Source organism: Gopherus flavomarginatus, chromosome 1 (assembly GCF_025201925.1).
Source record: "Gopherus flavomarginatus isolate rGopFla2 chromosome 1, rGopFla2.mat.asm, whole genome shotgun sequence".
Classification (NCBI taxonomy): domain Eukaryota; kingdom Metazoa; phylum Chordata; order Testudines; family Testudinidae; genus Gopherus; species Gopherus flavomarginatus.
The window spans coordinates 367476248-367500862 of NC_066617.1; the positions used below are offsets into that span (position 1 = coordinate 367476248).

The window sequence follows — 24615 nt, forward strand, 5'->3', positions numbered from 1 at the left end:
ACACAGACAGGAGATATTTATCCTCTTTAGAGTCTGTTTTTGAAGTTTTTTGTTGCGAAATCGCCACCTTCAAGTCTGTCACGAGTGGTTAGAGAGGTTGAAGTTTTCTCCCACTGGTTTTTGAATGTTCTGATTCCTGATGTCAGATTTGTGTCCATTTAGTCTTTTGCGTAGAGACTGTCCATTTTGGCCAATGTACATAGCAGAGGGGCATTGCTGGCACATGATGGCGTATATCACATTGGTAGATGTGCAGGTGAACGAGCCCCTGATGACATGGCTGATGTGATTAGGTCCTATGATGGTGTCACTTGAATAGATATGTGGACAGAGCTGGCATCGGGCTTTGTTGCAAGGATAGGTTCCTGGGTTAGTGTATATGTTGTATGGTGTGCAGTTGCTGGTGAGTATTTGCTTCAGGTTGGGAGGCTGTCTGTAAGCGAGGACTGGCCTGTCTCCCAAGATCTGTGAGAGTGAGGGACTGTCTATCAATATTCAGAGGAGCAACTTGTTGAAGTTGCAGCCAAGATAATGATTTAAGGACAGAAAAAGCCATTACATAATCTATTCCAGAGGTTCTCATTCTGGGCAGGTTCCCTCTGGGGGCGAGAAATGTATTCATGTAGGTGTGTGAGAAGCTTTAGGGAAAAAAAAAAAACTTTCCTGTGCACATTTTCCCCACAGCAATGAATGATTAGCAAATCTGGTTGCTCCAGACAGATCCAGTCATAAGATGGTGCTGTGGATTTGACTTTAGGTGGCACTGTGCATTGTCATGGATTTCTGTTAAGCTTGAGCAGCATTATACAAAGTTTTTGCCATTGGTACGTGGCTCCTTTTGCTACGGCGCGGTATGCACGTTTCATTGTAAGCACGGCTCACAAATTCATTTCTGCTTTTGTTCTTATTCCAATGGATCGTTGGCTCATTCATGCAACAGAAAAAAATCCAACTCCACTGAATGAAGTGAAGCATCACCACAGCATAGACCAGTATATGCATTTGCATGGCGGGGCGGGGAATGGGGACATGAACTCTCATAGACACAAAGAGGACAGGGTGTGATCAAATAAGTTTGAGAATCATTGATCTAGTCTGATCTCCTGTATATCACAGGCTGCAGAAATACATCCATTTACCCCCATATTGCAATTTTTCCACTGGTTAAGCACCCTTGCTGTTAAAAATGTGTGCCTCATTTCCAAATTTAATTTGTCTGGCTTCAATTTCCAGTCAAAGGTTCTTGTTATACCTTTCCCAGATAGATTAAAGAGCCCATCAGTAGCTGGTATTTTGTTCCTGTGAACGTGCTTGTCCACTGTCATCTAGTCAGCTCTCAATCTTCCCCACTTCTACCCACTACACCTCTGTTTGTAGAGCCAAGGGTAAGCTGTAAATGACAGAGGAGGAGAAAGACCTCTGTGTATTAGTCAGTCCCATCATGGCTGTGAGCCACTGATGTGATGCTGCTGTGAACAAGGCAGATGAGATCCTAAAACATCTCAGGAGAGATAGGGAAGTTGTTAATATCCTTATAACAGGCACTGGTGAGACCTCCTCTGGCAAACTGTGTAAAATCCTGGTTACACGTATTCCAGAAAGAAGAATTCATGCTGGAACAGATTTCAGAGTAGGGCTGCTAGGATGTTCAGGGCAATGGAGGACATGCCTGACAGGGAGGCTGAAAGAGCTTAAGTAGTTTATCCTAATACAAGGCAGTCTGAGTTGGGTCAGATTGCTGTCTGAATACATCATGGGGAGGGTAAACACCAGGGAAGGAGGTGAGGTCCCTAAGCTGAAGGACAGTGTTGGCAAAAGAATAAACAGGGAGAAACTGTCCATTAGTAAACTAAGACTGGAAAGGAGAAGGAGGTTTCTGACCATCCAAGAAGGGAGGTTCTTGAACAGCCTCCCAACAGGAGCAGTGTGGGGTCGGGCAAAATATCCAGCTCATTTAAAATTGGAGCATACACAGGCTTACATACCGGATGATATCCCGTGGTCACAGTCACCTGCCATAGCAAGGGACTGGGCTCACTGACCGAGGATGTTCCTTCCAGGCCTATGTGCCTGGAAGCAGTCTGAATAAGCTCTCCCCTGACATCTGGTGGTGAGCTGTGGAAAAGGACTTCAGGTGCTGATCTCATTTGCATGGGCACACTCACCCTGCCTAGGTGCTCAGCATGATGGGATTGCTGGCCTAAATGGTCGCTTTGGCTGCTGCGAGATCCCCAATCTCTTTTGTTATTGGGGCAGGGATAATAAAGCATCATCATACTGGTTGTGTGAATGAAGGACAACAGAACTGTACTTGGCATTTTCTAACTGAGGGACTCTCCCTCAACTGAACAGCACTCACTAGACAGGGGACATGGATTCGAAAGACTAGGGAGTTACACTTCACTGTATAATGAAAGAGCTTATTTAGAATCAATTGAAAGTCTTCTTATATGCTGCAGAGTAGTAATCACTAACACATAGCTCTAAGTACTAAATCTGCTTTGGGACAGTAACTCTGATGCAAGTGATTTCCCCACTAACGCTTGAAATCACTAGGAGCGGTGATAAGTGAGAGCCCTAAACACATCTTGGTGTGGCCCCCAGGATGGCTGGCTGAGAGGCATAGCCAGCAGGTGGAAAGACATGGCAATCAGGTACTAGTGCAGCAACCGAGGGCCTGTGCAGCAGTGTGTGTAAGGTGTCTCCTTATTTCCCCACTCTTCCATCCAGGCTAGGAGGTGAACTCTGAGGATGCACCTCTGAACTCTAGGTATGCATGTTCCAACAACAGTAGTTGTGAATGAGGTGCAGGGAAAGGATTGGCACGTTAATGGGACTTTTGGGTTGCTGGACTTCTTTGCTCATGATTTAAATTTATGCATCCTGTTTGTGGTGATAGATATTCAGGCTTGTCTGCAAAGGCCTATACTTTAAGAATATAGGTGTATTCTTATCACTTAGCTAGTTATGGAGGTATAAAAGAAGGAATTAAAAATCACTGTCTGTGTAGTGGCCTTCTCTTATTGTGACAATCTGAGGCCTGGTTCTTTAGCAGCCATAAGCTGGGAAATGTATGGTCACGTCCTCACATTCCAAACTAGTCATATTAAAATCAGGCAATCTGGGGCTGTTAGGAAGGTGATTGGATCTATCACCTCCAGAGAAAGGGAAGAGCCTAGAAATTTAGTTTGATAGTTTTCTGTCTGGTAAGAACTCACTTATCAATAGACACAGCTGGAGAATCCTTATGTCTGTATAGATGTAATTGTGAAATCCTCACTTCTGTATTGTTTTGTGTGTTTATTTGCATGGTCTCTGTCTGGTTCTGTGATTGTTTCTGTCTGTTGTATAATTAATTTTGCTGGGTGTAAACTAATTAAGTGGTGGGATATAATTGGTTAGCTAATCATGTTACAATACGTTAGGATTGGTTAGGTAAATTTTAGTAGAATGATTGGTTAAGGTATAGCTGAAAATATTACTATATAAATTAGGGGCAAACAGGAAGTAAGTTGGGATTTGAAAATAAGGAAAAGGAACTTGGATTTAAGCTTGCAGGGAGTTCACCCCAATAAACGTCGAATTGTTTGCGCCTTCGGACTTCGGGTATTGTTGCTCTCTGCTCATGTGAGAAGGACCAGGGAAGGGTGAGAGTGAAGTAATAAGCTCTCTAAATATGTGGGGTTTCCCCAAAGTAATGCCACATTGTTTCCTTCCTTCATTAAAAGTTTTTTTTGCTATGTTCAGAATCTGTGCTTGCTAGAGGGGAAGTATTGCCTCTTAGAGGCACCCGGGAGTGGTGTGTAATTGTCCCAGGTCACTGGGTGGGGGCTCGAGTTGGTTTTTCATTGTAAAGGAACCCCTAGATACAGAACCTGGCCCTTTTTGCTGCCAGTTCTGACGGGCAGAAGGGCTACATGCCTATGGGTCACATTTCCCATTTTGTGTCTTGCTGGGAGCTCATGTGGAGTTGCTTGTCCACGATGACCCTTCTCTGGGCCTTGGCCAATGGATTTGTCCCTCAAAAGATTCAGGAGAAAGCACGACTCAGAGTTATGTGAGAAAGGAATTATTCTTGGGCTCCTGTTTAGTAATGTCACAGGAGTTTAATCCCCTGAGTTCCTGGTAATCTCAGCATGCTGAGCTGCCAGCTGCCCCCTCCCCAGCCACTAGCCCCCAAGAAGAAGGATAGTTTAGGGGTTAAAGTGCTGTCCTGGGACTCAGAAGAACTAGCTTCACTTCCAGGTGCTTCCAGACTTCTTCTGTGACCTTGGTCAAGTCACTTAGTCCCTCTATGCCTTAGCTATGTGTGGCTTAATGCAGCTCAATGTGAACATGTACATCTAGGAAGAAGTGAAGTAAGCCATCCTTACTGGGTGGGGGACCCAATCCTGGGAAGCAGTGACAGAAAGAGACTTGGGGGTGATACTAGATAATCAGCTGAACGTGAACTCCCAGTGCAATACTGTGGCTGATAAAGCTAGTGCAATACAGCTCGTATAACCAGGGAAATCTCAAATGGGACCAGAAAATTTATTTTACCTCTGTGCTTGGCACTGGTGCGAGCACTGCAGGAATCCTGGGTCCAGTTCTGGTGTCTACAGTTCTAGAAGGATGTTGATAAATTTGAGAGGACTCAGAGAAGAGCCACAAGAATGATGAAAAGATTAGAAAACCTGCCTCACAGTGATAGAATCACGGATCTCAATCTATTTAGATTAACCAAGAGAAGGTGAAGGGGTGACTTGATCACAGTCTGTAAGTACCTCCATGAGGAACAAATGTTTAACAATGGGCCATTCAATCTAAGGGAGAAAGTTATAACCTGATCCAGTCACTGGAAACTGAACCTAGACATATTCAGACTGGAACTAAGGTGCAATTTTTTTCAACAATGAGGGTAATTAATCATTGGATGAATTTACCAAAGGCTGTTGTAGATTCTCCATCACTGACAGTTGTTAAATCAAGGCAGGAGGTTGTTCTAACAGCTCTGCTTTAGGAATTATTGTGGGGTAGGTCTTTGGTCTGTTCTGTGCAGGGGGTCAGACTAGGTGATCGCAGTGGTGCCTTCTGGCCTAGGGATCTGCCCAGTGGGGTCAGTAGCACGGCCCTGCCGCACGGCGTGTTGTACTGATCAATATGTTACAGATTGAGAGGTGTTTGGATGCTACAGTAACTGCAGCCAGAGCTAAATACCATAGGGAGATTTCAGCTCTGGGTGCCTCATCACGGCAATTTGGGGCACTGGGTGGAAAACGTGAACTCTTCTTGGTGATGAGGGAGTTCTGGGCCCCTCCTGCAGCTCAGCAGTAAGAGGGGGAATCAGGACATGCTTTCAGACAGTAAAGGATCTGGAGAGCATTGTCTGGTGAAACAGAGCCCTGCTGGGCTGTCCCTCGGTCTGATCCTGACCCCACCCTCTGCATGAGCACGGAGAGCTGCTCTAGCACTGGAGATAGACCTCACACCCTGCACCCAAAGTTTCAACATCACCAAGTTTGGGGGTAGCGGGATCTGGCAGAGAGGGTTGTTTGGATCCAATAGAGAGCTAGCAGCAGGCATTTGGAGCTGGGCTTGGGTCGCACCCCTTTCTATTAAGAAAGTTTAAGGCCTTGCGTACGCGGCATGTGCAAGTCTCATGCCTGAGTAAGGGAAAGAGACCCTCTGACCTATGACTGAGGTACTCATGTTTCTGCAATCCCATCACTGCTATGCCCGGCTGTCTGTAGCATAACCATGTTCCTTACAACTGGGGGCTATGTAGCACCATGCAGAGGGAAAATGGTCTCTGCCACTGATGGACTGTGTGACCAGAAATGTCCACTAACCCACCGTCACTACCTTTGTTTGTGGGTGCTTCCCTTGAGATACATTCAGCAGCACCCCCTCTTGGGATTTTATTGGGGTCTCACATTATTTCCTGTCTTTCTTAAAGCCCCAACTTCTGGGATCAAGACACTGCGCTGGAATCTCATCTTTCAGTTTTCCCAAGAAAGATTATTTTATAAAAGTGTATTGCAGAAAAGCTAGAAAACCAGAAGCAGGTGCACCCAACGGCTCAGATGCCAAAGGCAAATGAAATCAACCTCCATATTGGTATATTTCAAAATCTCATTATTTTTAAAGTAACTCATGACTTTTGCTGGGGGTGTATGTGAATCATAAATTTTGAATGGGGCTTGTCATTACGGGCTACTCACTTCAAGAGATCTGAAGAGCAAGTAGCAAAAGACACAAAAATTAAGAGCAATTTTTTAAAAAGTGCATCAGAAGCAGGAAGGCTGCCAAACAAGAGTGGTATTACTGGATGACTGAGGTGCTAAAGGAGCACTCAAGGAAGATGAGGCTGTTGCAGAAAGGCTCTATGAATTCTTTGCATTTGGTCTTCACTGTAGAGGAAGAGAAAGATTCCCACACCTGAGCCATTCTATTTAGGTGATAAATCTGAGGAATTGTCCAACATTGAGGTATCAGTAGCGGAGGTTTTGGAACAAACTGATCCATTAAACAGTAATAAGTCACCAGAACCGGATGGGATTCACCCAAGAGTTCTAAAGGGAATCAAATACCAAATTGCAGAATTACTAACTGTGGTATGTAACTGATCACTTAAACAAGATGATTGGCTGATAGATAATGTGATGCTGATTTTTAAACAAGGCTCCAGTGGCAAGCAATTCAGACCAGTAAGTCTATCTTCAATAGTAGGCAAATTCATTGACACCATAGTAAAGAACAGACACATAGATGAATACACTTTGTTGGGGAAGAGGCAATACAGCTTTTCAAAGGGAAATCATGCCTCACCAATCTATTGAAATTCTTTGAGCCGGTTAAACATGTGGGTAAGGGTGATCCAGGGCATATAGTGTACTTGGACTTTTAGAAAGGCTTTAACAAGGTCCCTCACCCAACTCTCTTAAGAAAACTAAGCAGTCATGGGAGAAGAAAAAAGTCCTTTCTTGGATCAGTAACTGGTTAAAAGACAGAAAACAGAGATAGCAAGAAAAGGTAAGTTTTCAGAAAAGAGCTAAAAAATAGTGTCCTCAGGTCTGCACTGGGACCAGTGCTGTTCACATAGTCATAAATTACCTGGCGCAAGGGATAAGCAGTGAGGAGGCAAAATTTGCAGACGAGACACAATTATTCAATATATTTCTATCCAAAGCAGATTATGAAGAGCGACAAAAGGATCTCACAAAACTGGATGACTGGGCAACAAAATGGTAGATGAAATTTAATGTTGATGAATGCCAAGTAATGCAGGTTGGAAAACATAATCCCAGCTATACATTCAAAATGATGGGATCTAAACTGGCTGTACCACTCAAGGGAGAGCTCTTGGAGTCACTGTGGATAATTGTCTGAAAACACCCACTCAGTGTATGGAAGCAGTAAGTAAAAAGAAAACAGAATGTTAGGAACTGTTAGGAAATGGACAGATAATGTGGCAAATGGCCAGTGTTACTGTGGTGGGTCCCCGGCTTCTCCTTGGTGAGATGGGTCAGGGTGCTGCTCTTTGCCCCTATTCTTGAGTGTTGTGTGCTCTGCTGTGCCTCGGTGAGAGAGAGCAGGAGTGGAGAAGGGATCTGGGTCTGAGCCCCCACCCTCCTCAACTTCTGCAGGTTTCTTACCCTCTTCCCCACCTTATGGAGGGTTAACCTCATCCCTTGACACTGGGGCAGGGTCTCCCTTCCTCCAGTTCTCTGGCCTTTCAAATCCCAGCGCACACACACCTCCAAACTCCAGTCCTCTCTCCTGCCTCAATCCACCCTCTCTGCCTGAAGCAGGGGATTTTTATTAGGTTCCTGACAGGGCCTTAATTGACTACAGGTGCTTCAATTAGCCTGTAGTAGCCTTCCTTAGTTTACAGGGAACCACATTTTAACTAGCCTAGGGCTTATATATCTCCCCTCGATGACTCTTCTACTGCTCTGTGGCCTTGCTGTATCACAATAATAAGACATATAAATTCATGGTACATCCACACCTCTAATACTTCGTGCAGTTTTGGTTGCCCCATCTCAAAGAAAGATATAATAGAACTGGAAAAAGTACAGAGAAGGGTGACAAAAATGTTTAGGGGTATGGAACAGCTTCCATCTGAGGAGAAATTTAAAAAGACTGGGAATTTTCTGCTTGGAAAAGAGACAACTAAGGGGAAATATGATAAGAGTCTATAAAATTATGACTGATGTGGAGAAAGTAAATAGGGAAGTGTTATTTACCCCTCCAGATAACACAGCAAGCAGGAGTCACCCATGAAGTTAATGAGAATTCACACAACGCACAGTCAGCCTGTGGAACTCATTGTCAGAGGATGTTGTGTAGGCCGAAAGTATAACTGGGTCCAAAAAAGAACTAGTTAAGTTCCTGGAGGACAGGTCCATCAATGGCTATAAACCAAGATGGGCAGGGATGCAGCCCATGCTCTGGATGTCTGTAAGCATCCGACTGCCAGAAGATGGAAGCAGATGAGGGAGGACAGATCACTTGATAATTCCGTAGCTATCTTCATTCCTTCTGAAGGATCTGCACCGCGCAAGGTCAGAAGAAGGGAGTCTGGGCTAAATAGACCACTGAGCTGAATCCATATGGACATTCTTAACTTCTTAAATTGTTCCTCTGATGGATGGGCTGCTGCAGACAAGCCATTTCCAGGGGCACCCTCTGTTATAGGGCTGCTGTAGCCACTCTAGCAGATGTCCATGGTAGGGTGACCATACGTCTACTTTTGGCCAGGACAGTCCTTTTTTTAGCCCTCGCTCATCTGCCCTGACTTTTTTTGGTCAAAAGGAGGCATTGGTCCCATTTGCGCTTGCTGACTTGATCAGCTGGCAACAGCAAGCAAGACCAATGCCCATTTCTGCCACAAAAGCTGGGAACAGAGGAATGGTTTGGGGAGGTGAGTGGAGACACCAGCCTCCCTGTATGGGGTGAGGCAGAGTTGGGGGGAAGCGGAGGGCAGCATTCCAGCCACAGGTGACAGCCTCCTGAGGGATGGTGGGGGACTCAGTAAAGCAGCTGGGGTCTCCTGTTTTCTCTTTGGGAAATATGGTCACCCTAAGAGGAGGCTCAATATGGGAGGCCGATGGGGGGTTAGTGCTGCCACCTAGGTATGTGGTCCTGTAGCATGAGGGACAGAGGCTCGTGGTTTGAGTGAGAGCTGAGCTGGAAACAAGAGAGTCTTTTCCCCCTACAAACAATGTTGACCCAAATTAAAGTGTTTCTTTTCCATCCATTTTTTGGGGTGAGTTTTCATAGAAAATGGATCATTTTCCTCTCTAAGCTCAGCTGCCATGATACTGCCCAGCTGCAGCTGCCTGGATCCCCAAGAGAAATTGGAGGATTTTCATCTGCTTCTCCCTCGCAGCATAAATGAAGGTTGCAGTGATGGAGTCTCTGGCTGCACTCTGGGTATGGAAAGGTCGAAACCCCCTGACCAGTCTATGGCTGGGGTATTGTGCCCATCAGCTACTCTAATCCACCTTCCCATCTCTGTGCAGCCCCCTCTGCCCTGTACAAGGCCCCTTCAGCAGATCCTGCAGGCAGTGGCTGCTGTGACAGGTGCTGGTAGCACATCTCTGATTAGCCTGTGCTAGCAGGGAGCTGGAGGGGGTCCTAGAGCAGTTGCGGAGCCATAGAAATTGTGGGTGCATGGGCCTAGATATCAGTGGATCATTGAGGTCTGTGTATAACTTTGGGGATCCAGGGATCCTGGCTTCCTTTTCATTCCTCAGGGAGAAGGGAAGGGACCTCCCCTCCCGGAAAGATTTGAGGGATAATCCCATGTATGGAGCCTTGTGGAATCTCCCTTCCCTGGCCTGCACCCTGGGTTTGTAATGCAGGAAAGGGGGCTGCCAGGGAGAAATCTGGTCCTATATTGTTATAATAATAGTTATTATTATTTTATTGCAGCTGGATCACAGCTGTGACAGCCTCATCATTACCACTTGGCTCCCCCTGAGGTAGCCCTGTGACTAATCGGAACCATAGGAATGTCAGTGACAAGCCCAGATTCCAGGGATAGAGCCTGCAGCAGGGCTGGCACTGCATCCAGTTGGACAGTATCACTACATGTCCCCTGTGATTTGGCCTCCTGCAGTTTGCCAATGGCTATGTGGGGGGTTAAAACTGGTGCACTTGAAACCAGTCAGTTGCTGTTCCCTGAGGGCAAGTGGCCCCCACGGGAATGTGCAGACATGCTTCATAAAGACACTTGCCTCCCTGTCTGAACAGATGCTGCCTGCTGCCTGTGCAACCTCCCCAATGACTCCTTGTCCTTTACTGTGAAGATCTCTGGTGTCAGCGGCTCCCCTTCTAGCAGGAATTGGGTCCGTTGGCAGGTTTCATTCTCTTTAAAATGCAAAGTGAAGGGGAAAGGCTGCAAGCTGTTTCCATTTGCAGATGTTCTGTGCAGCGTAGAGGACTCAGCTGGGCTCCCTGAGTGACTCAGTGATGGGGTTGGAGGCAGCGCTAGGTAGCTTGAGAACCCTTCTCCTGCATCTGCCCATGGTCCACAGTAGGTTATTCAAGTTGCACAAAAAATCTGACATTCAGAGTGCTCTGGGCCCGATTTTGTCAGTGGCTGAGTGAGAGGAGACACCACGGACTGTCAGTGATTAGTTCCCCAGTTGCCTCAGATTTATTTGCTAACAGGCTCAATATTTCTGTTTCCTGAGTGGCTGAGGGCTCCAGCCATTCTGCTCTGTAGACACCCCTCTGGCTACCTGCATCTCTGTCCCCTCTCAGTTCTCTGAGTGCCAGATGTCAGGCCCCGTACCTTGCCCACTCATAGGCTGGAATCTCACGATCTTCCCACCCTTAGACTGCGCCCTGGACTTCAGCACACTGCGGGTCAAGGCCCAAGTGGTATGCTCAGCTCCATGTCTGTCCCAGTGCCACTCCCAGGTACAACAGATCTTATGAATACAGGACAGAGATAGTCAGTGAGAGAGAGCGAGAGCAATAGATGACTTTTGTGTGTGAAATGAAATTCCATTTCCATGAATACTCATGCACTTGACTTTGAAATACACTTGCTGCAAATCCTCTTTGTGGTTAAATAACAGGTGCTGGGGTTACTATGTACCAGAGAGTGAGAGCCCAGGGAATGAATATTTTCTATACTGACCTCAAGGTGTGTTGTTACTCCGGATACAGGCTACAGCATGACAGAACCGAACCTGAGGAGAACTAGTCAGCTATTAACCCAGGGACAGGGGAGATTAAAGTCTTTTGCTTTACAAAGTATTAGAGAAGTACTCAAAATACTGATTGCAATGGGTCTGTATTATTAACTCTTTGTTCAGTGAACTGTTGTATGATACTATCTGCTGGTAACTGACCAGAAGCTGTTGCTTAGAGTTACATTCAGGGTGCTGCATTCAACCATTTTGCAGTACCCGTGCAAGACTTTTTCCGAATGTCCAGAGGGAATAGAACCACTGGTCTGTGTTTCAGGAAAGAGTAGAGCTGAGGTGCTGGAAAGGGGAGTGGTTTAGTGATCGTATGTTATTTATGCCCATCAACTTTTACATGAGCATGGCTGAAGTAATTTGGATATTAGTGGAAACCTAATATTTGCACTATTCACCCATTTGTGATGCCAACCCCTCTTCCGCCCAGCTGAAGTCACTGTCTGTGTTAGCTTGTAAATTGTTAGATATCTTCAGACCCTTGCATGGGGAGAGGATGCAGGTCCTGTGAGGATGAAGAGAAACCTGTAGGATGAGCAAACTCTCTGGATTCAGTCAACACTGGGCAGGCAAAGCACTTCAGATTCCGTTGGAGGGATTCTTGGGGGCCAGAGTGTATCTCCGGGAGCATTTGGTAAGAGAAACTTAGTAGATCCCAGTTCTGATTGAATTTACACAGGTAAATCTGGAGTGATGCTGTTGAAGTCAACGTTATTGAATTCAGAACCTGGCCTAAGAATTTATGCCACGTGCTGGAAAGAGACAGTAGTGTAATTTGAGCTCTTAGAGGAGGAGAAAAAAAAAGTATATATACCTCTACTCCGATATAATGTGACCTGATATAACAAGAATTCGGATATAATGCGGTAAAGCAGCACTCCGGGGGGGCGGGGCTGCGCACTCCGGCGGATCAAAGCAAGTTTGATATAACGTGGTTTCACCTATAACGTGGTAAGATTTTGTGGCTCCCGAGGACAGCGTTGTATTGGGGTAGAGGTGTATATGAGGCAATTAAACTTGTTTGTAAATCACTTCAGTGCAGGGCAGATAAATACAATGACCATTTTCACCATGCACTTGCAATGTGTTTACACACACGTTATGGTACAATGGGCCACTCTCAGAAGTGGAAGCCCAGAATGGGTGTCTGTGTGAGCATCCTATTTGTAAAATCACACAGTGTTCAAGTGGGCTGCAGAACTCCCAGCCAAAAGCTATCAATGGGACAAAATCTTAGCAGGATTTGAAGGGGGACTGGATGTTTGTATGGGTAACCAGAAAATCCAATTACAGTATTAAAAAAAAAAAACTCTTGGAAGGGCTCTATACCTTCCTGATTTACAGAACAAAATATGTCCAACTAGTGGGTGTCAGGGGGGAAATTTTCCTGGGAGCAGGTTATTCATAGCAGCCTGTTGCATGGCTTCTTCCACCTTTCTTTGATGCATCAGGAACTGGCCATTGGATACTGAGCTAAATGGACGACAGGTGTGATCCAGTCTGGCAGTGCCTATCTTCCTATCGATAGTGTAAATCCAAGACTATGTTTTTGCTGATTTTCTTTGAGCTCATGGGAGTCTCTAGACTTGTACTGAGAGCAGAAAGATATCTAGCTATATATAATCTATCTCCTGTTCCTTTTCCTTTCAGAAAGGAAAACTCAAAACTCTTGGGACCTCCCCAGTACATTATGTCAGCTGTCAAGAACACCAAATTCATATCTGCAGTGTTCCTTCTCACTGGGATACCTGGGCAGGAAGACGTCCATCTCTGGATCTCTGTCCCCTTCTGCTTAGTGTATGTTATTTCAATAGTAGGAAATTCAGTCATTCTGTTCATTATAAAAACAGATCTAAGCCTCCATGAGCCTATGTATATTTTCCTTTCCATGTTGGCCGTCACAGACCTTGGCTTATTATTATCCACCATACCAACAATACTGGGCTGTCATAAACAGATAGCTAAGGGTTAATGTCTCTTACACCTGGAAAGAAGTAACCTGAAACACCTGACCAGAGGACCAATCAGGAAACAAGACTTTTTCAAATCTGGGTGAAGGGAAGTTTGTGTGTGAGTCCTTTGTTCTGGTCTTGTGCCTATCTCTCTCTCGGCTATGAGAGGATCTCTGTTTCCTGCCTTTCTAATCTTCTGTTTCCCAGTTGTAAGTACAAAAGATCAGATAGTGATTTATATGTTTTTTTTTGTATTTACATGTGTGTAGTTGCTGGAGTGCTTTGAATTGTATTCTTTTTGAATAAGGCTGTTTATTCATATTTCTTTTAAGCAATTGACCCTGTATTTGTCACCTTAATACAGAGAGACCATGTTTATGTATTTTTTTTTCTTTTTACATAAAGCTTTCTTTTTAAGACCTGTTGGAGTTTTTCTTTAGTGGGGAACTCAAGGGAATTGAGTCTGTGTTCACCAGGGAATTGGTGGGAGGAAGAAGTCAGGGGGAAATCTGTGTGTGTTAGATTTACTAGCCTGACTTTGCATACCCTCTGGGTGAAGAGGGAAATACTTCTGTTTCCAGGACTGGAAATAGAGAGGGTGGAATCCTTCTGTTTAGATTCACGGAGCTTGCTTCTGTGTATCTCTCCAGGAACCCAGGGAGGAAACACCTGGATGGGGGAAGGGAAATGGTTTATTTCCCTTTGTTGTGAGACTCAAGGGATTTGGGTCTTGGGGTCCCCAGGGAAGGTTTTTGAGGGGACCAGAGTGCCTCAAAACACTAATTTTTTGGGTGGTGGCAACTTTACCAGGTCCAAGCTGGTAACTAAGCTTGGAGGTTTTCATGCTAACCCCCATATTTTGGACGCTAAGGTCCAAATCTGGGACTAGGTTATGACATGGGCGTCTACTTGTTTAAATGCAGGGAGATCAGCCTTGATGCCTGTTTTGCCCAGCTGTTCTTCATCCACGCATTTCAATTAGCTGAATCCGCCATACTCTTGCTGATGGCCTTTGACCGCTTTGTCGCAATCCGGGACCCGCTGAGATATACTTCCATCTTAACCCTGCCAAGAACAGCCAAGATGGGACTGGTGTTTGTTATAAGAGGAGTGGCCATAGTATTCCCAGTCCCCTTTCTCCTGAAACGGTTCCTATACTGTCGAGCCAATGTCCTCTCCCATTCCTACTGCCTGCACCAGGACGTCATGAGGCTGGCTTGTGCGGATATCACAGTCAACAACATCTATGGCTTGTGTGTTATGCTCTTAACGGTGGGGTTGGACTTGCTGCTCATTTTCCTCTCTTACGTGATGATCCTCAAAACAGTGCTGAGCATCGCATCCCAAGCGGAGTGCCTCAGGGCCCTGAACACCTGCATCTCCCACCTCTGCGCCGTCCTGCTGTTTTACACGCCAGAAATTGGCCTGACTGTGATACACAGTTTTGGGAAAAACGTCTGTTAGTCTATAAGGTGCCACAGGATTCTTTGCTGCTTTTACAGATCCAGACTAACACGGCTACCCTCTGAGATTTGGGAAGAACTCATTACCCTGGCTTCAGGTTCTCCTGGGATACATCTCCCTGCTGGTCTCACCCCTGATGAACCCGGTCGTGTACAGTGTGAAAAGCAAGCACCTTCGTGCGAGGATAATCAGGGTGTTCATGAAGTGAAGGGTCAGTTCCTCACCCAGCTCCAGCGCTGGTGAAACCAGAGATGAAAAACACGGCCATGGACACAGCCACCTATTCCATCCTGATTCCTCTTCCTCCGAGGTCCCTTCCCCTGCTCCATCTCTTCTCCCCAAACCCCACCCCCTGCTCCTCCTCTTTACCTGAAGCATCACCCCCTGTCCCGGCTGCAATCCAGGGCCAGGCCATAATAAGAGCTGCCTAGTGACTTAGATTTGCTCTGAGGAGCCCAAACCCTCCACTTCCCCCACTCCCCGGATGTAGAACCCAGGGAAGGTGGAGAGTCTGAGAATCCCCACAGCAGCCTGGGGTCCCATGGCCACTTTTACAATGGCTTGACCGTGGCCTGGCTGGGGGGTGGAGCCTGGGGGGAAGTGGAGGAGCAGGGGGCTGGACCTCAGGGGAAACATAAGAGCTGGGGATGCGGTAAATCTTAATATGGAGGATGTTGGGGGGTTCCTGATAAAGGAGGAGGATGGGGCTTGAGGGTAAGAGAACCTGTGTTCTGGAGAAGACTGAATTAATGTGACCCCACAAAGGGGGTTCTTAAGTATTCCAGGACGAGCGTAAGTCCTTGCTGTGATGGAAGGGCAGGGCGTGTGCAGGGCTACCTCAGTCCACCAAGGGGGCACTGGGGTGGCCATGACCCGCAGGGGTGTGCCAGAGTGGGCTGTGCTCTTGGAAGTCATTACCATCAGGCAGTGGTCAGCCCAGCCCTCAGGCTGCTCTAAATTCCACCAATGCAGGTAGAGAGCAGGCCAGATACTCAAACCCCTGTAACTGGCTCCTTGCCATCCCCCCTTTCTGCAGCACGGGGGGAGCACTATGGTGACTGGGGCCAAGCTCACACTGCTTTCACTCAGCACAGGCTGCTTCCACATGAAAGGGGCAAACAGATGGGAAGATGCTCTCAGAGACACAGGGAAACTAGGCTGGGACCCAGGAGCTCCTTTGCTTCCCAAAAGAATGTACGTTGGGCCAGTTCCTCTATCTCCAGAGTGAAGCCTGTCTAGCTTAGCTTGTAGTGATATGTGAATTAGATGAGTGTAGATGTGTGGCAGCTGGTATTTTATAACCATTTTCTCCAATGCTTTGTGCTATTTGCTAATAAACCTACTAATTTTAAAGAGACTTGTTTTAAGGAGGCTGGGGATGACTGTGTAGCCCTGGACACAAGCCCCCGAAGGGAAGAGATTGAGGTGTCCTGTCAGAGCTGCTTGGTGATGTGCTTTTAGCACAGATGTGGTGTTGTTCCCAGCTCGAAGAGTGGGGCAATTTTGAGACTCCCCTCCCAAGACAGGAGAGGACCCAGTTTAGAGGGGAAAGAAGAACATATATCTCGGTTTTACTGTGACAGTCCAGATTCTTCTAGGCTAGCATCTATCCTGTCAGCATTAAACATAGCAATTTGTTCAAGTTGCATGTAAGATAATGACCCACTCAAGACAATGATTCAGAGTCATCGAATTTAAGGCCAGAAGGAGCCATTAGATCATCTAGTCCAGAGGTTCTCAAACTGGGGGCTGGGTTGCCTTGGGGGTTTGGAATGTATTTGGGGGGGGGCATGAGGCGCTTAGGGGAAAGAACCTTCCTGTGCACATTTTACCCAGTGCAATGAATAATTAGAAACATGGATTCCTCCAGACAGATCCGCTCCTCTGATGACACTGTGCATTTGACTCTAGAAGTCGCTGTGCATTTTGCTGGGTTTCTGTTGAGCTCGCACAACAGGATACAAAGTCGGTGCCATCTGTGCATGGATCCATTTGCTACAGCGAGGTGTGCACATTTCACTGTAGGCAGGCACCACAACTGCCGTTTTGCTTTTGCTCTTAGGTCAGTGCACTGTTGGCTCATTCGTGGAACACATAAAAAAACTCAAGTGAAAAACGAAGAAGCCAAAACTGATTCAGTTGAAGCCCTGCCCCCACATATATCAGTATATGTGTTTGTGTGGTGGTGGTGGGGGGAGGGGGTATAAACTTTTATAGACATAATAAAGGGGGGTTGCCTGATCAAAAATGTTGAAGACCCACTGATCCAGTCTGACTTCCTATATAGGCTGCAGAATTTCACCCATTTACCCCCGCATTGAGCCCAATGACTTGTGTGTGACTAACGCATAACTTGTGTTCCTCTAAAGTGTGCCTTCCAGGAAGGCCTCCAGTCTTAGTTTGGAGATAGCAGCATAATCAGTGGTTTGAGCATTGGCCTGCTAAACCAAGGATTGTGAATTCAATCCTTGAGGGGGCCATTTGTGGATTGGTCCTGCTTTGAGCAGGACGTAAGACTAGATGATCTCTTGAGGTCCCTTCCAACCCTAATAATCTGTTATTATTAATCCATCACCTTCCTTGGGAGTTTGTTCCACCGGTTAAGCACCCTCACTGTTAAAAAGGTGTGCCTCATTTCCAAATTTAATTTGACTGGCATCAGTTTCCAGCCACTGGTTCCTGTTATACATTTCCTTGCTAGATTAAAAAGACCTTTAGAAGCTGGTATTTTGTTCCTGTGAAAGTGCTTGTCCACTGTCATGAAGCCAGCTCTCAGTCTTCCCTTGTCACTAGCGTTCCTCACTATGCTCCTGTTTCCAGCCAAGGAAAAGCTGGAAAAGACAGAGGAGAAGAACAAAAGGGGACAAATTGGCAGGAGTAAACTGAGGCTGGAAAGGAGAAGGAGGTTCTGGAGCAGTCACCCAACACGAGTGGTGGGTGGGGTGGGTAATGACAACCCAGTTGGTTTTGACATGGAGCTTGAGAAGTTCATGCCGGGGTTGCCTGCCATAGCAGGGAACTGGGCTCATTCACCCAGCAGGTCACTTCCAGGCGTATATCCCTATGAGTCACATTAACGCATTTTGCATCACATTGGGAGCTCATGTGGAGTTTCTTGCCCATTGTGACCCTGCACCATGCTCAGCCCAATGGATTTGTCCCTCAATAGATTCAGGAGAAGGCATGACTCAGTGTTATCACCTGGAAAAGGAATTGCTCTTGGGTTCCTGTGTAGTGATGTCACAGGAGTTTAATTCCCTGAGTTTCTGGTAATTGCTGCCAGCTGCCCCTTCCCCAGCCACTAGCCCCAGAGAGAAAGGATGGTTTAGGGGTTAAAATGCTGGCCTGGGACTCAGAAGAACTGGCTTCAGTTCCTGGCTCTTCCACAGACTTCTTCTGTGACCTTGGGCAACAAACTTAGTACCTCTATTCCAGGGGTCCCCAACACGGTGCCTGCGAGTGCCATGGTGCCTGCCGGGGCATCCATGTGTGCCCACCTACTGGCTGCTGGACAAGCAGCTGCCAAAATGCCACCGAGAAGTGGCAATGTCAAGAAGTGCTACTGCCGAAATCTCCCACAGTATTCTTGCCAGCAAGTAAAAGAAATAGTGGATTATAAGGTGGATAGAAAGTTGGTTAGATCGTTGGGCTCAACAGGTAGTGATCAACAGCTCCATGTGTATTTGGCAGCCGGTATCAAGTGAAGCGCCCCAAGGTTTGGTCCTGGGGCCAGTTTTGTTCAGTATCTTCATTAATGATCTGGAGGATGGCGTGGAGTGTACCCTCAGCAAATTTGCGGATGACAATAAACTGGGAGGAGTGGTAGATATGCTGGAGGATAGGGATAGGACACAGAGGGACCTAGACAAATTAGAGAATTGGGACAAAAGAGATCTGTTGAGGTTCAACAAGGACAAGTGCAGAGTCCTGCACTTAGGACGGAAGAATCCTGTGTACTGCTATAGACCAGGGTCTGACTAGCTAAGCAGCAGTTCTGAAGAAAATGACCTGGGGATTACAGTGGACAAGAAACTGGATATGAGTCCGCAGTGTGCCCTTGTTGCCAAGAAGCCAATGGTATATTGGGCTGAATAAGTAGGAGCATTGCCAGCAGATCAAGGGAAGTGCCCTCTATTCGGCACTGGTGAGGCCACATCTAGGGTATTGTGTCCAGTTTTGGTCCCTTCACTACAGAAGGGATGTGGACAAATTGGAGAGAGTCCAGTGGAGGGCAATGAAAATGATTAGGGGGCTGAGGCACATGACTTACGAGGAAAGGCTGACGGAATTGGGATTGTTTAGTCTGAAGAAGAGAAGAGTGAGGGGCGATTTGATAGCTGTTTTCAACTACCCGAAGGAGTGTTCCAAAGATGATGGCTCTCAGCTGTTCTCAGTGCTGGCAGATGACACAACAAGGAGCAATGGTCTCAAGTTGCAGTGCGGGAGGTCTAGGCTGGATATTAGGAAACACTATTTCACTGGGAGGGTGGTGAAGCACTGGAATGGGTTACCTAGGGAGGTGGTGGAAACTCCTTCCTTAGAAGCTTTTAAGACCTAGCTTGACAAAGCCCTGGCTGGGATGATTTAGTTGGTGTGGGTCCTGCTTTGAGCAGGGAATTGGACTAGATGACCTCCTGAGGTCTCTTCCAACCCTAATCTTCTATGATTCCATCCTCCATGGATTTATCTAGTTCCTTTTGAACCTCATTATACTTTTGTCCTTCACAACATCCCCTGGCAATGAGTTCCACAGGTTGACCGTGTGTTATGTATAATCATTCCTTTTCTTTGTTTTAAACCTGCTGCCTGTTAATTTCCTTTGGTAAACCCTGGTTCTTGTGTTATGTGAAATAGTAAACAAGACTTCCATATTTACTTTCTCCACACCGTTCACGATTTTATAGATTTCTACCATATCCCCTCTTTGTCATCTATTTTCCAACCTCAAAAGTCCCAGTTTTTTTAATCTCTCCTCAGATGGAAACTGAGAGTTCCACAATCCTAATAATTTTGTTGCCCTTCTATGTACCTTTTTCATTTCTTATATATCGGTTTTGAGATGAGATGACTGGAAATGAAAGCAGAACTCATACCTGGGAATTAAATAGTGGCATTATTATACTTTATATCTTCCTAGCTATCCTTTTCCTAATGGTTCCTAACATTCTGGTAGCTTTTATTTTTTTACCACTGTGGCACGCTGAGCTGATATTTTCTGAGAATTATGTGCGATAACTCCAAGATCCCTTTCTTGAGTGGTACAAGCTATTTTAGAGCCCATCATTTTGTATATATAGTTGGAATCATGTTTTCTAATGTGCTTTACTTCTATCATTTGAATCTTTTAAAAGCCTAAGAGGGGATCCTCCACATAATCTCATTGTCACACTGTACCACATATTCTTCAGAGTTCTATGATTATGAAGTAATTATGATACATTTTGTACAAGATATGTCTTGCAAGATGTCATGGGATAATCCTTTTCAGTGTGCATGTATCATTTTCGCATCTGAGGTTATGAATATTGACGATGTAGCTGTATTTCAAAGGTAGTTACAACCAGGTGACACCCACTAGGCAAAATGCTTCCAGGCTAGATAGCAGGTTGTGAAGGGTCTGTAAAGGGTAATGGGCCATTAGGGGAAACAATAGGAGGAGCAGCTTATCCCCCACCTGGTGAGTGTTTCTGAGAATGTTCCAGGCAGCCTATGGACAATGGCTGCTATGACTCAGCAGCAGGGCATGTGACCAGACCACATGACACTGAACTCCATTTTGAGTACCTGTACTTTTCCACAGACTGGACTGGGAACTCTTTTTGGAGCAAAGCATTCCTGCCATCGGTTAAAGCTATATAAGGAGGGATGTGACATCATATAGCGGCTTCACACCCCATGCAACAGAACTCCTGGAAGCACAAGAGGAACAAAGAGTGAGCTGGGGTAAGTGCTGGACTCAGGTTAAAAGGATTTTTAGCCTCTGTATGGAAACCTGGTGGACTGTTTATATCACCAGCCAGGGTGAGAAATTGCTCATTCATATGCTGTCTAACTAGCATTTTAGGCTTAGTTTGCAGTTTTGTTTATCTGCTAGCTAATCTGCTTTGATCTGTTTGCTATCATAATCACTTCAAATGTATCTTTTTCTAGTTAAACTTGAGGTTTTTTTTGCTTTATCTAAACCAGTGTGCCTTTGAGTGAAGTGTGTGGGGAAAATCTCAGCTTGGTTAACACAGGCTTATGGCATTTCCTTCCCACATGAACTGGAGGATGAACTGTATTAATGAACTTGCATTGTACAGATCCCTGTGCAGTGTAAAACAGTATAATTTTGAGATTATACTCTGTGGGGGAGAGGTATGAGCCTTTGGAGCTGAGAAATTGGCTGGCGTCTGCTGCTTATACTTGGAAGGCTTAGGTGAACTCTCAGGTAACTCAGTTTGGGTATGTGGCACCATCTGCTGTAGTGTTGGTGCTCACAGGGCCTGGAGAGGCAGAATCACCAGCAAAGCAGTGTGAAACAGGGTCAGCCCAGTTGGGTGGTTAGATGGGTGTAGCAGTTCTCATGGCTCCCAGACTGCACCCCTGGAGTGATAACCCATCAGACTCATACCCTCTGGAGCCCAAATTTGGCCACAAGGCACCTATGATGCAAGCATGGGGGTAGGGATGGTAGCCTGAACAGGAGATCCAGATGTAGCAGTTGTTTGATTCCTCCTGAGCAGGGCACACCTACCTAAAATACCAGCATGCTGAAATAACCCCAGGGCAATAGATCAGGAAAATTCCATGGCTGTTCCCTTGAACAATGTGGGATACCCTGTGAGATGAATTCCAGGTCATTTTACCATGGGGAGAGCTGAAGGAATCATGCAGTGAATGGAGACGTCCCATTGTACTAGTTCTGACCAAGGATATCCTAACCCGTTTCTGCATCAATTTGTGAAATATCAATGCAGTATTGAAATTTGGTGCCTCCCTGATACAGAGAGTTGATTAACTATTAAAACAGTTGGTAGCTGTTAGATATATATTGGACTTTAGGCCTCACAAAGGCACACTGGCAAATACCATTGATGCCAGAATCCTAGGAGAAGAAAGCCTTTTACACGCCCTTCGGCTTGCATCAATTCAGGATCATGTAATTTGGCCTCTATGGGGCGGCACTGATTTTTCAGAGGCTAATGGACTGGATATTACAACTGCATGGGTGGTATGCAGCGGTCCACTGCTACAATCAATTGAAAATTATTTTTGGTCCCGTTTCTTGTGGCAGCAGTCCCACTCAGGGTGCAGATGGCAATACATTACACACAGAAAAGAAAGCTATCATCAATTGCTAGTCTGAACAGTTTGCAAGATGCAGTTTGCCCTGAAAATCTAAGCCCCTATTAATGGCGAATCGTTTCTTCACTCCCGGGGGTGATTCTCAGGCTAAGGTTCTCTAGGGTCTATTTTCTGTTCTTCTCGCTGCTCACGGAGTCCAGGGAATTTTATGGGAGTCCTGGCCGACCTGAGAGTCCACAGGGACTGTTCAGGGGAATCATAAAGGTAGTTGTGCAGCATGCCGAGTGTCAGACATGTGACATTCATACACTGCTTCTCAAGACTCTGCCTTGCTGTCTCAGTAAGGTCATTTCCTTTTTCTGCTGAGCAGGATTTCGGTGAGTTGCTTTTTTTTTCCAGTAAAGTTAGTGCTGAGGGCTCAGGAAGGTTTCCAGGGTTCAAGTCAAGAACCATCTGGTCAGGAATTCACCACTACGGTGACTTGAATTGCTTAGGACTGTCAGAAACATCAAGGGATTTACTTGGTAAAGTTGGAACTACAAATGTATTGGAAATACTTCAGACAAATATTTGTTTTTAAGTTCAGTTCCCTTTCTCTTACTGTGTCCTTCTATCTGTCTCAGTAGCTTCCTTTTTTGTGCGGTGTGGTTTTTCCTGGGGTTTACTCAGGTTTTCCAGTTCAGCAACTTTACTGCCCCGTTAGGAAGTGCAGCCAAAGCCTCTGCAGTGTGTATCTGTGTTACCAGAGGGTTCACAACAAGAATGGGTGGCAAACTGGCCAGATTCTGCTCTCACATTCTGCCTTCGCTGGGTCACTTCAGATTGACACTGGCCTCTCTGAGAGCAAAATCAGGGCCCCTGTGTTTTGAAATTCCCAACTTTCATTCCTGGTCTCAGAATTCAGATTCTCTCAGCACTGTAACAGAATAGTGTTCTCTGCAGCAGGACCCACAGCTGTGATTTTCACAGCCAGGAGCTGAAAGTTAAACACTGAAGGTGAATCTGGTCCCCTTGAGATCAAAGGCAAAATTCTCAACAGAGCCAGGAATTCCCCCTGAGTCCACATGTTGAGACTTAAATAAATGCTCTGATTTACATCGGCCATGAGTCCTTAGTGACTTCAGCTGGAGTCATCCTGTGGCCTCTAAGGATGGGTGAGATTCTTCGGACCCAAGAAGAACTGACCGGAGAGTTGATGAAATCTCAAACTTACAGGCTTAAATCCTTCAAAACAATTAGGATAACAATGTTTTTTCAAGGGGAGATAGGGGTCTGCGCTCTCTGAGCCCCTGCATCTCTGTTTCTGGAGAGGATGAGAAGCACAAAAGGCAGTAAAATTAAGAGCATGTTTCTGGCTTAGAGGTGGTGCAAATGTCACCAGGGGAGATGCAGAAACAAACAGTGTGGAGGGGTTGGGGATGGGACAGCAGGACACGCAGTAGTCGGATCACAGTGACTTGGAGTCCTGAAATGATGCGAAATGGGGAATGGACGTCCTCCCTGATGCACAGACCACAGAGGTGTCATGAGGCCTCCTGGGTCCGGGTGGTGTCTCAGACTGCAATGGAAAGTGGACCACACTGTAGCAGATTGTCTCTGATACCAACCCCCATCCGGACCTTTCTTCCTCCTGTGAGAAAGCCCACTACCGTTTTGTGGCAACGTCAGCAATTACCAACATGGAAAAGCAGCCTCAGGAAGGGGTGTCCAGGTTTCTTACCGGGTGCAATACATCAAAGCTTTGTGTCTTTTTGAAGAAGAGTTACTCACAGTGGTTCCTTTTAGTCCCACGTCCTCTCCTCCTCCTGCCAGGCCTGTCCCTCTCTCCATCCCTGCACAGGCTGAGCTGCAGCTGGGGTTCCCTTTGCCCCAGAAAGGCAGTTCAGTCTCATCTCCCCCTTTTCCCCGGGGCAGGCAGACACTGAGTTGAACCAAGTCTGAGGAGGTATGTCTGTGAGCTGTCGCTGTTGTGTGTGGCACCTGGTTTTGGTCCTGGGTGAGGGGTATCCCTGTGTGGCAGGGATGGAAGCTCTGAGGGTGGGGGACCTACATGGACAGGTGACCAGCACCAAAGTTGTGGGGAAGGAAGAGGGGTGTACAAAGGCAGGCTGGCAGTGCTGGATGCTGTGGGGGCAGGGAGGGGGTGTACACAGAGTGGACACATACTGGGCCCTTCTCCTGCCCCCACCTTTGCTGCAAGCAACCAAGATACTGAGAAGAAGACAAGACTCCAACAGGGGAGATTGGCCCTGATTTAAGGAACAAACCTGTATATTAAGGACTGCAGTATCCAGTGGGGTGAGAAAAGCTGTTTCATCTAGATGTTATTCAATCTAATAGGGTTGAGAGTTTAGTCTGCATCCTTATATTTTATTTTATTTTTGGTAACCACTCTGACTTTTTGTCTATTACTTAATATCTATCTTTGTAGTTAATAAATTTGTTTGTTTATTCTACCTGAGGCAGTGTGTTTGGTTTGAAGCGTGTAAAAAACTCCTTGTGGGATAACAAGCCTGGTGCATATCAATTGACGAACTCATATAAGCTTGCAGTGTCCAGCAGGCGTAACTGCACACTGCAAGACAAAGGTTCCTAGGGTTGTGTCTGGAACTGGAGATATAGGCTAGTATCATTTGGTTGCTAGTAGCTGGGAGAAGCTTACATGTCCGAGGCTGTGCGTGAACAGCCCAGGAGTGGGGATTCTCACAGCA

At 46.2% G+C, this 24615-nt stretch overlaps 1 protein-coding gene and 1 long non-coding RNA gene across 2 annotated transcripts in view; both read left to right on the forward strand.

Moving 5' to 3' along the window:
- Positions 1-397: 397 nt before the first annotated feature.
- Positions 398-24615, forward strand: part of LOC127040170 (uncharacterized) — a 159138-nt gene continuing 134920 nt past the window's right edge. Inside the window, exon 1 of the long non-coding RNA XR_007771404.1 lies at positions 398-420. This is a non-coding gene — a long non-coding RNA (uncharacterized LOC127040170). The remainder of the gene's footprint in view (positions 421-24615) is intronic.
- LOC127038911 (olfactory receptor 51G2-like) lies at positions 12859-14825 on the forward strand. The gene is made up of 3 exons (XM_050931985.1): positions 12859-13147; positions 14043-14608; positions 14694-14825. The coding sequence occupies exons 1-3, from the start codon at positions 12892-12894 to the stop codon at positions 14823-14825; spliced, it is 954 nt and encodes a 317-aa protein (XP_050787942.1). The 5' UTR covers positions 12859-12891.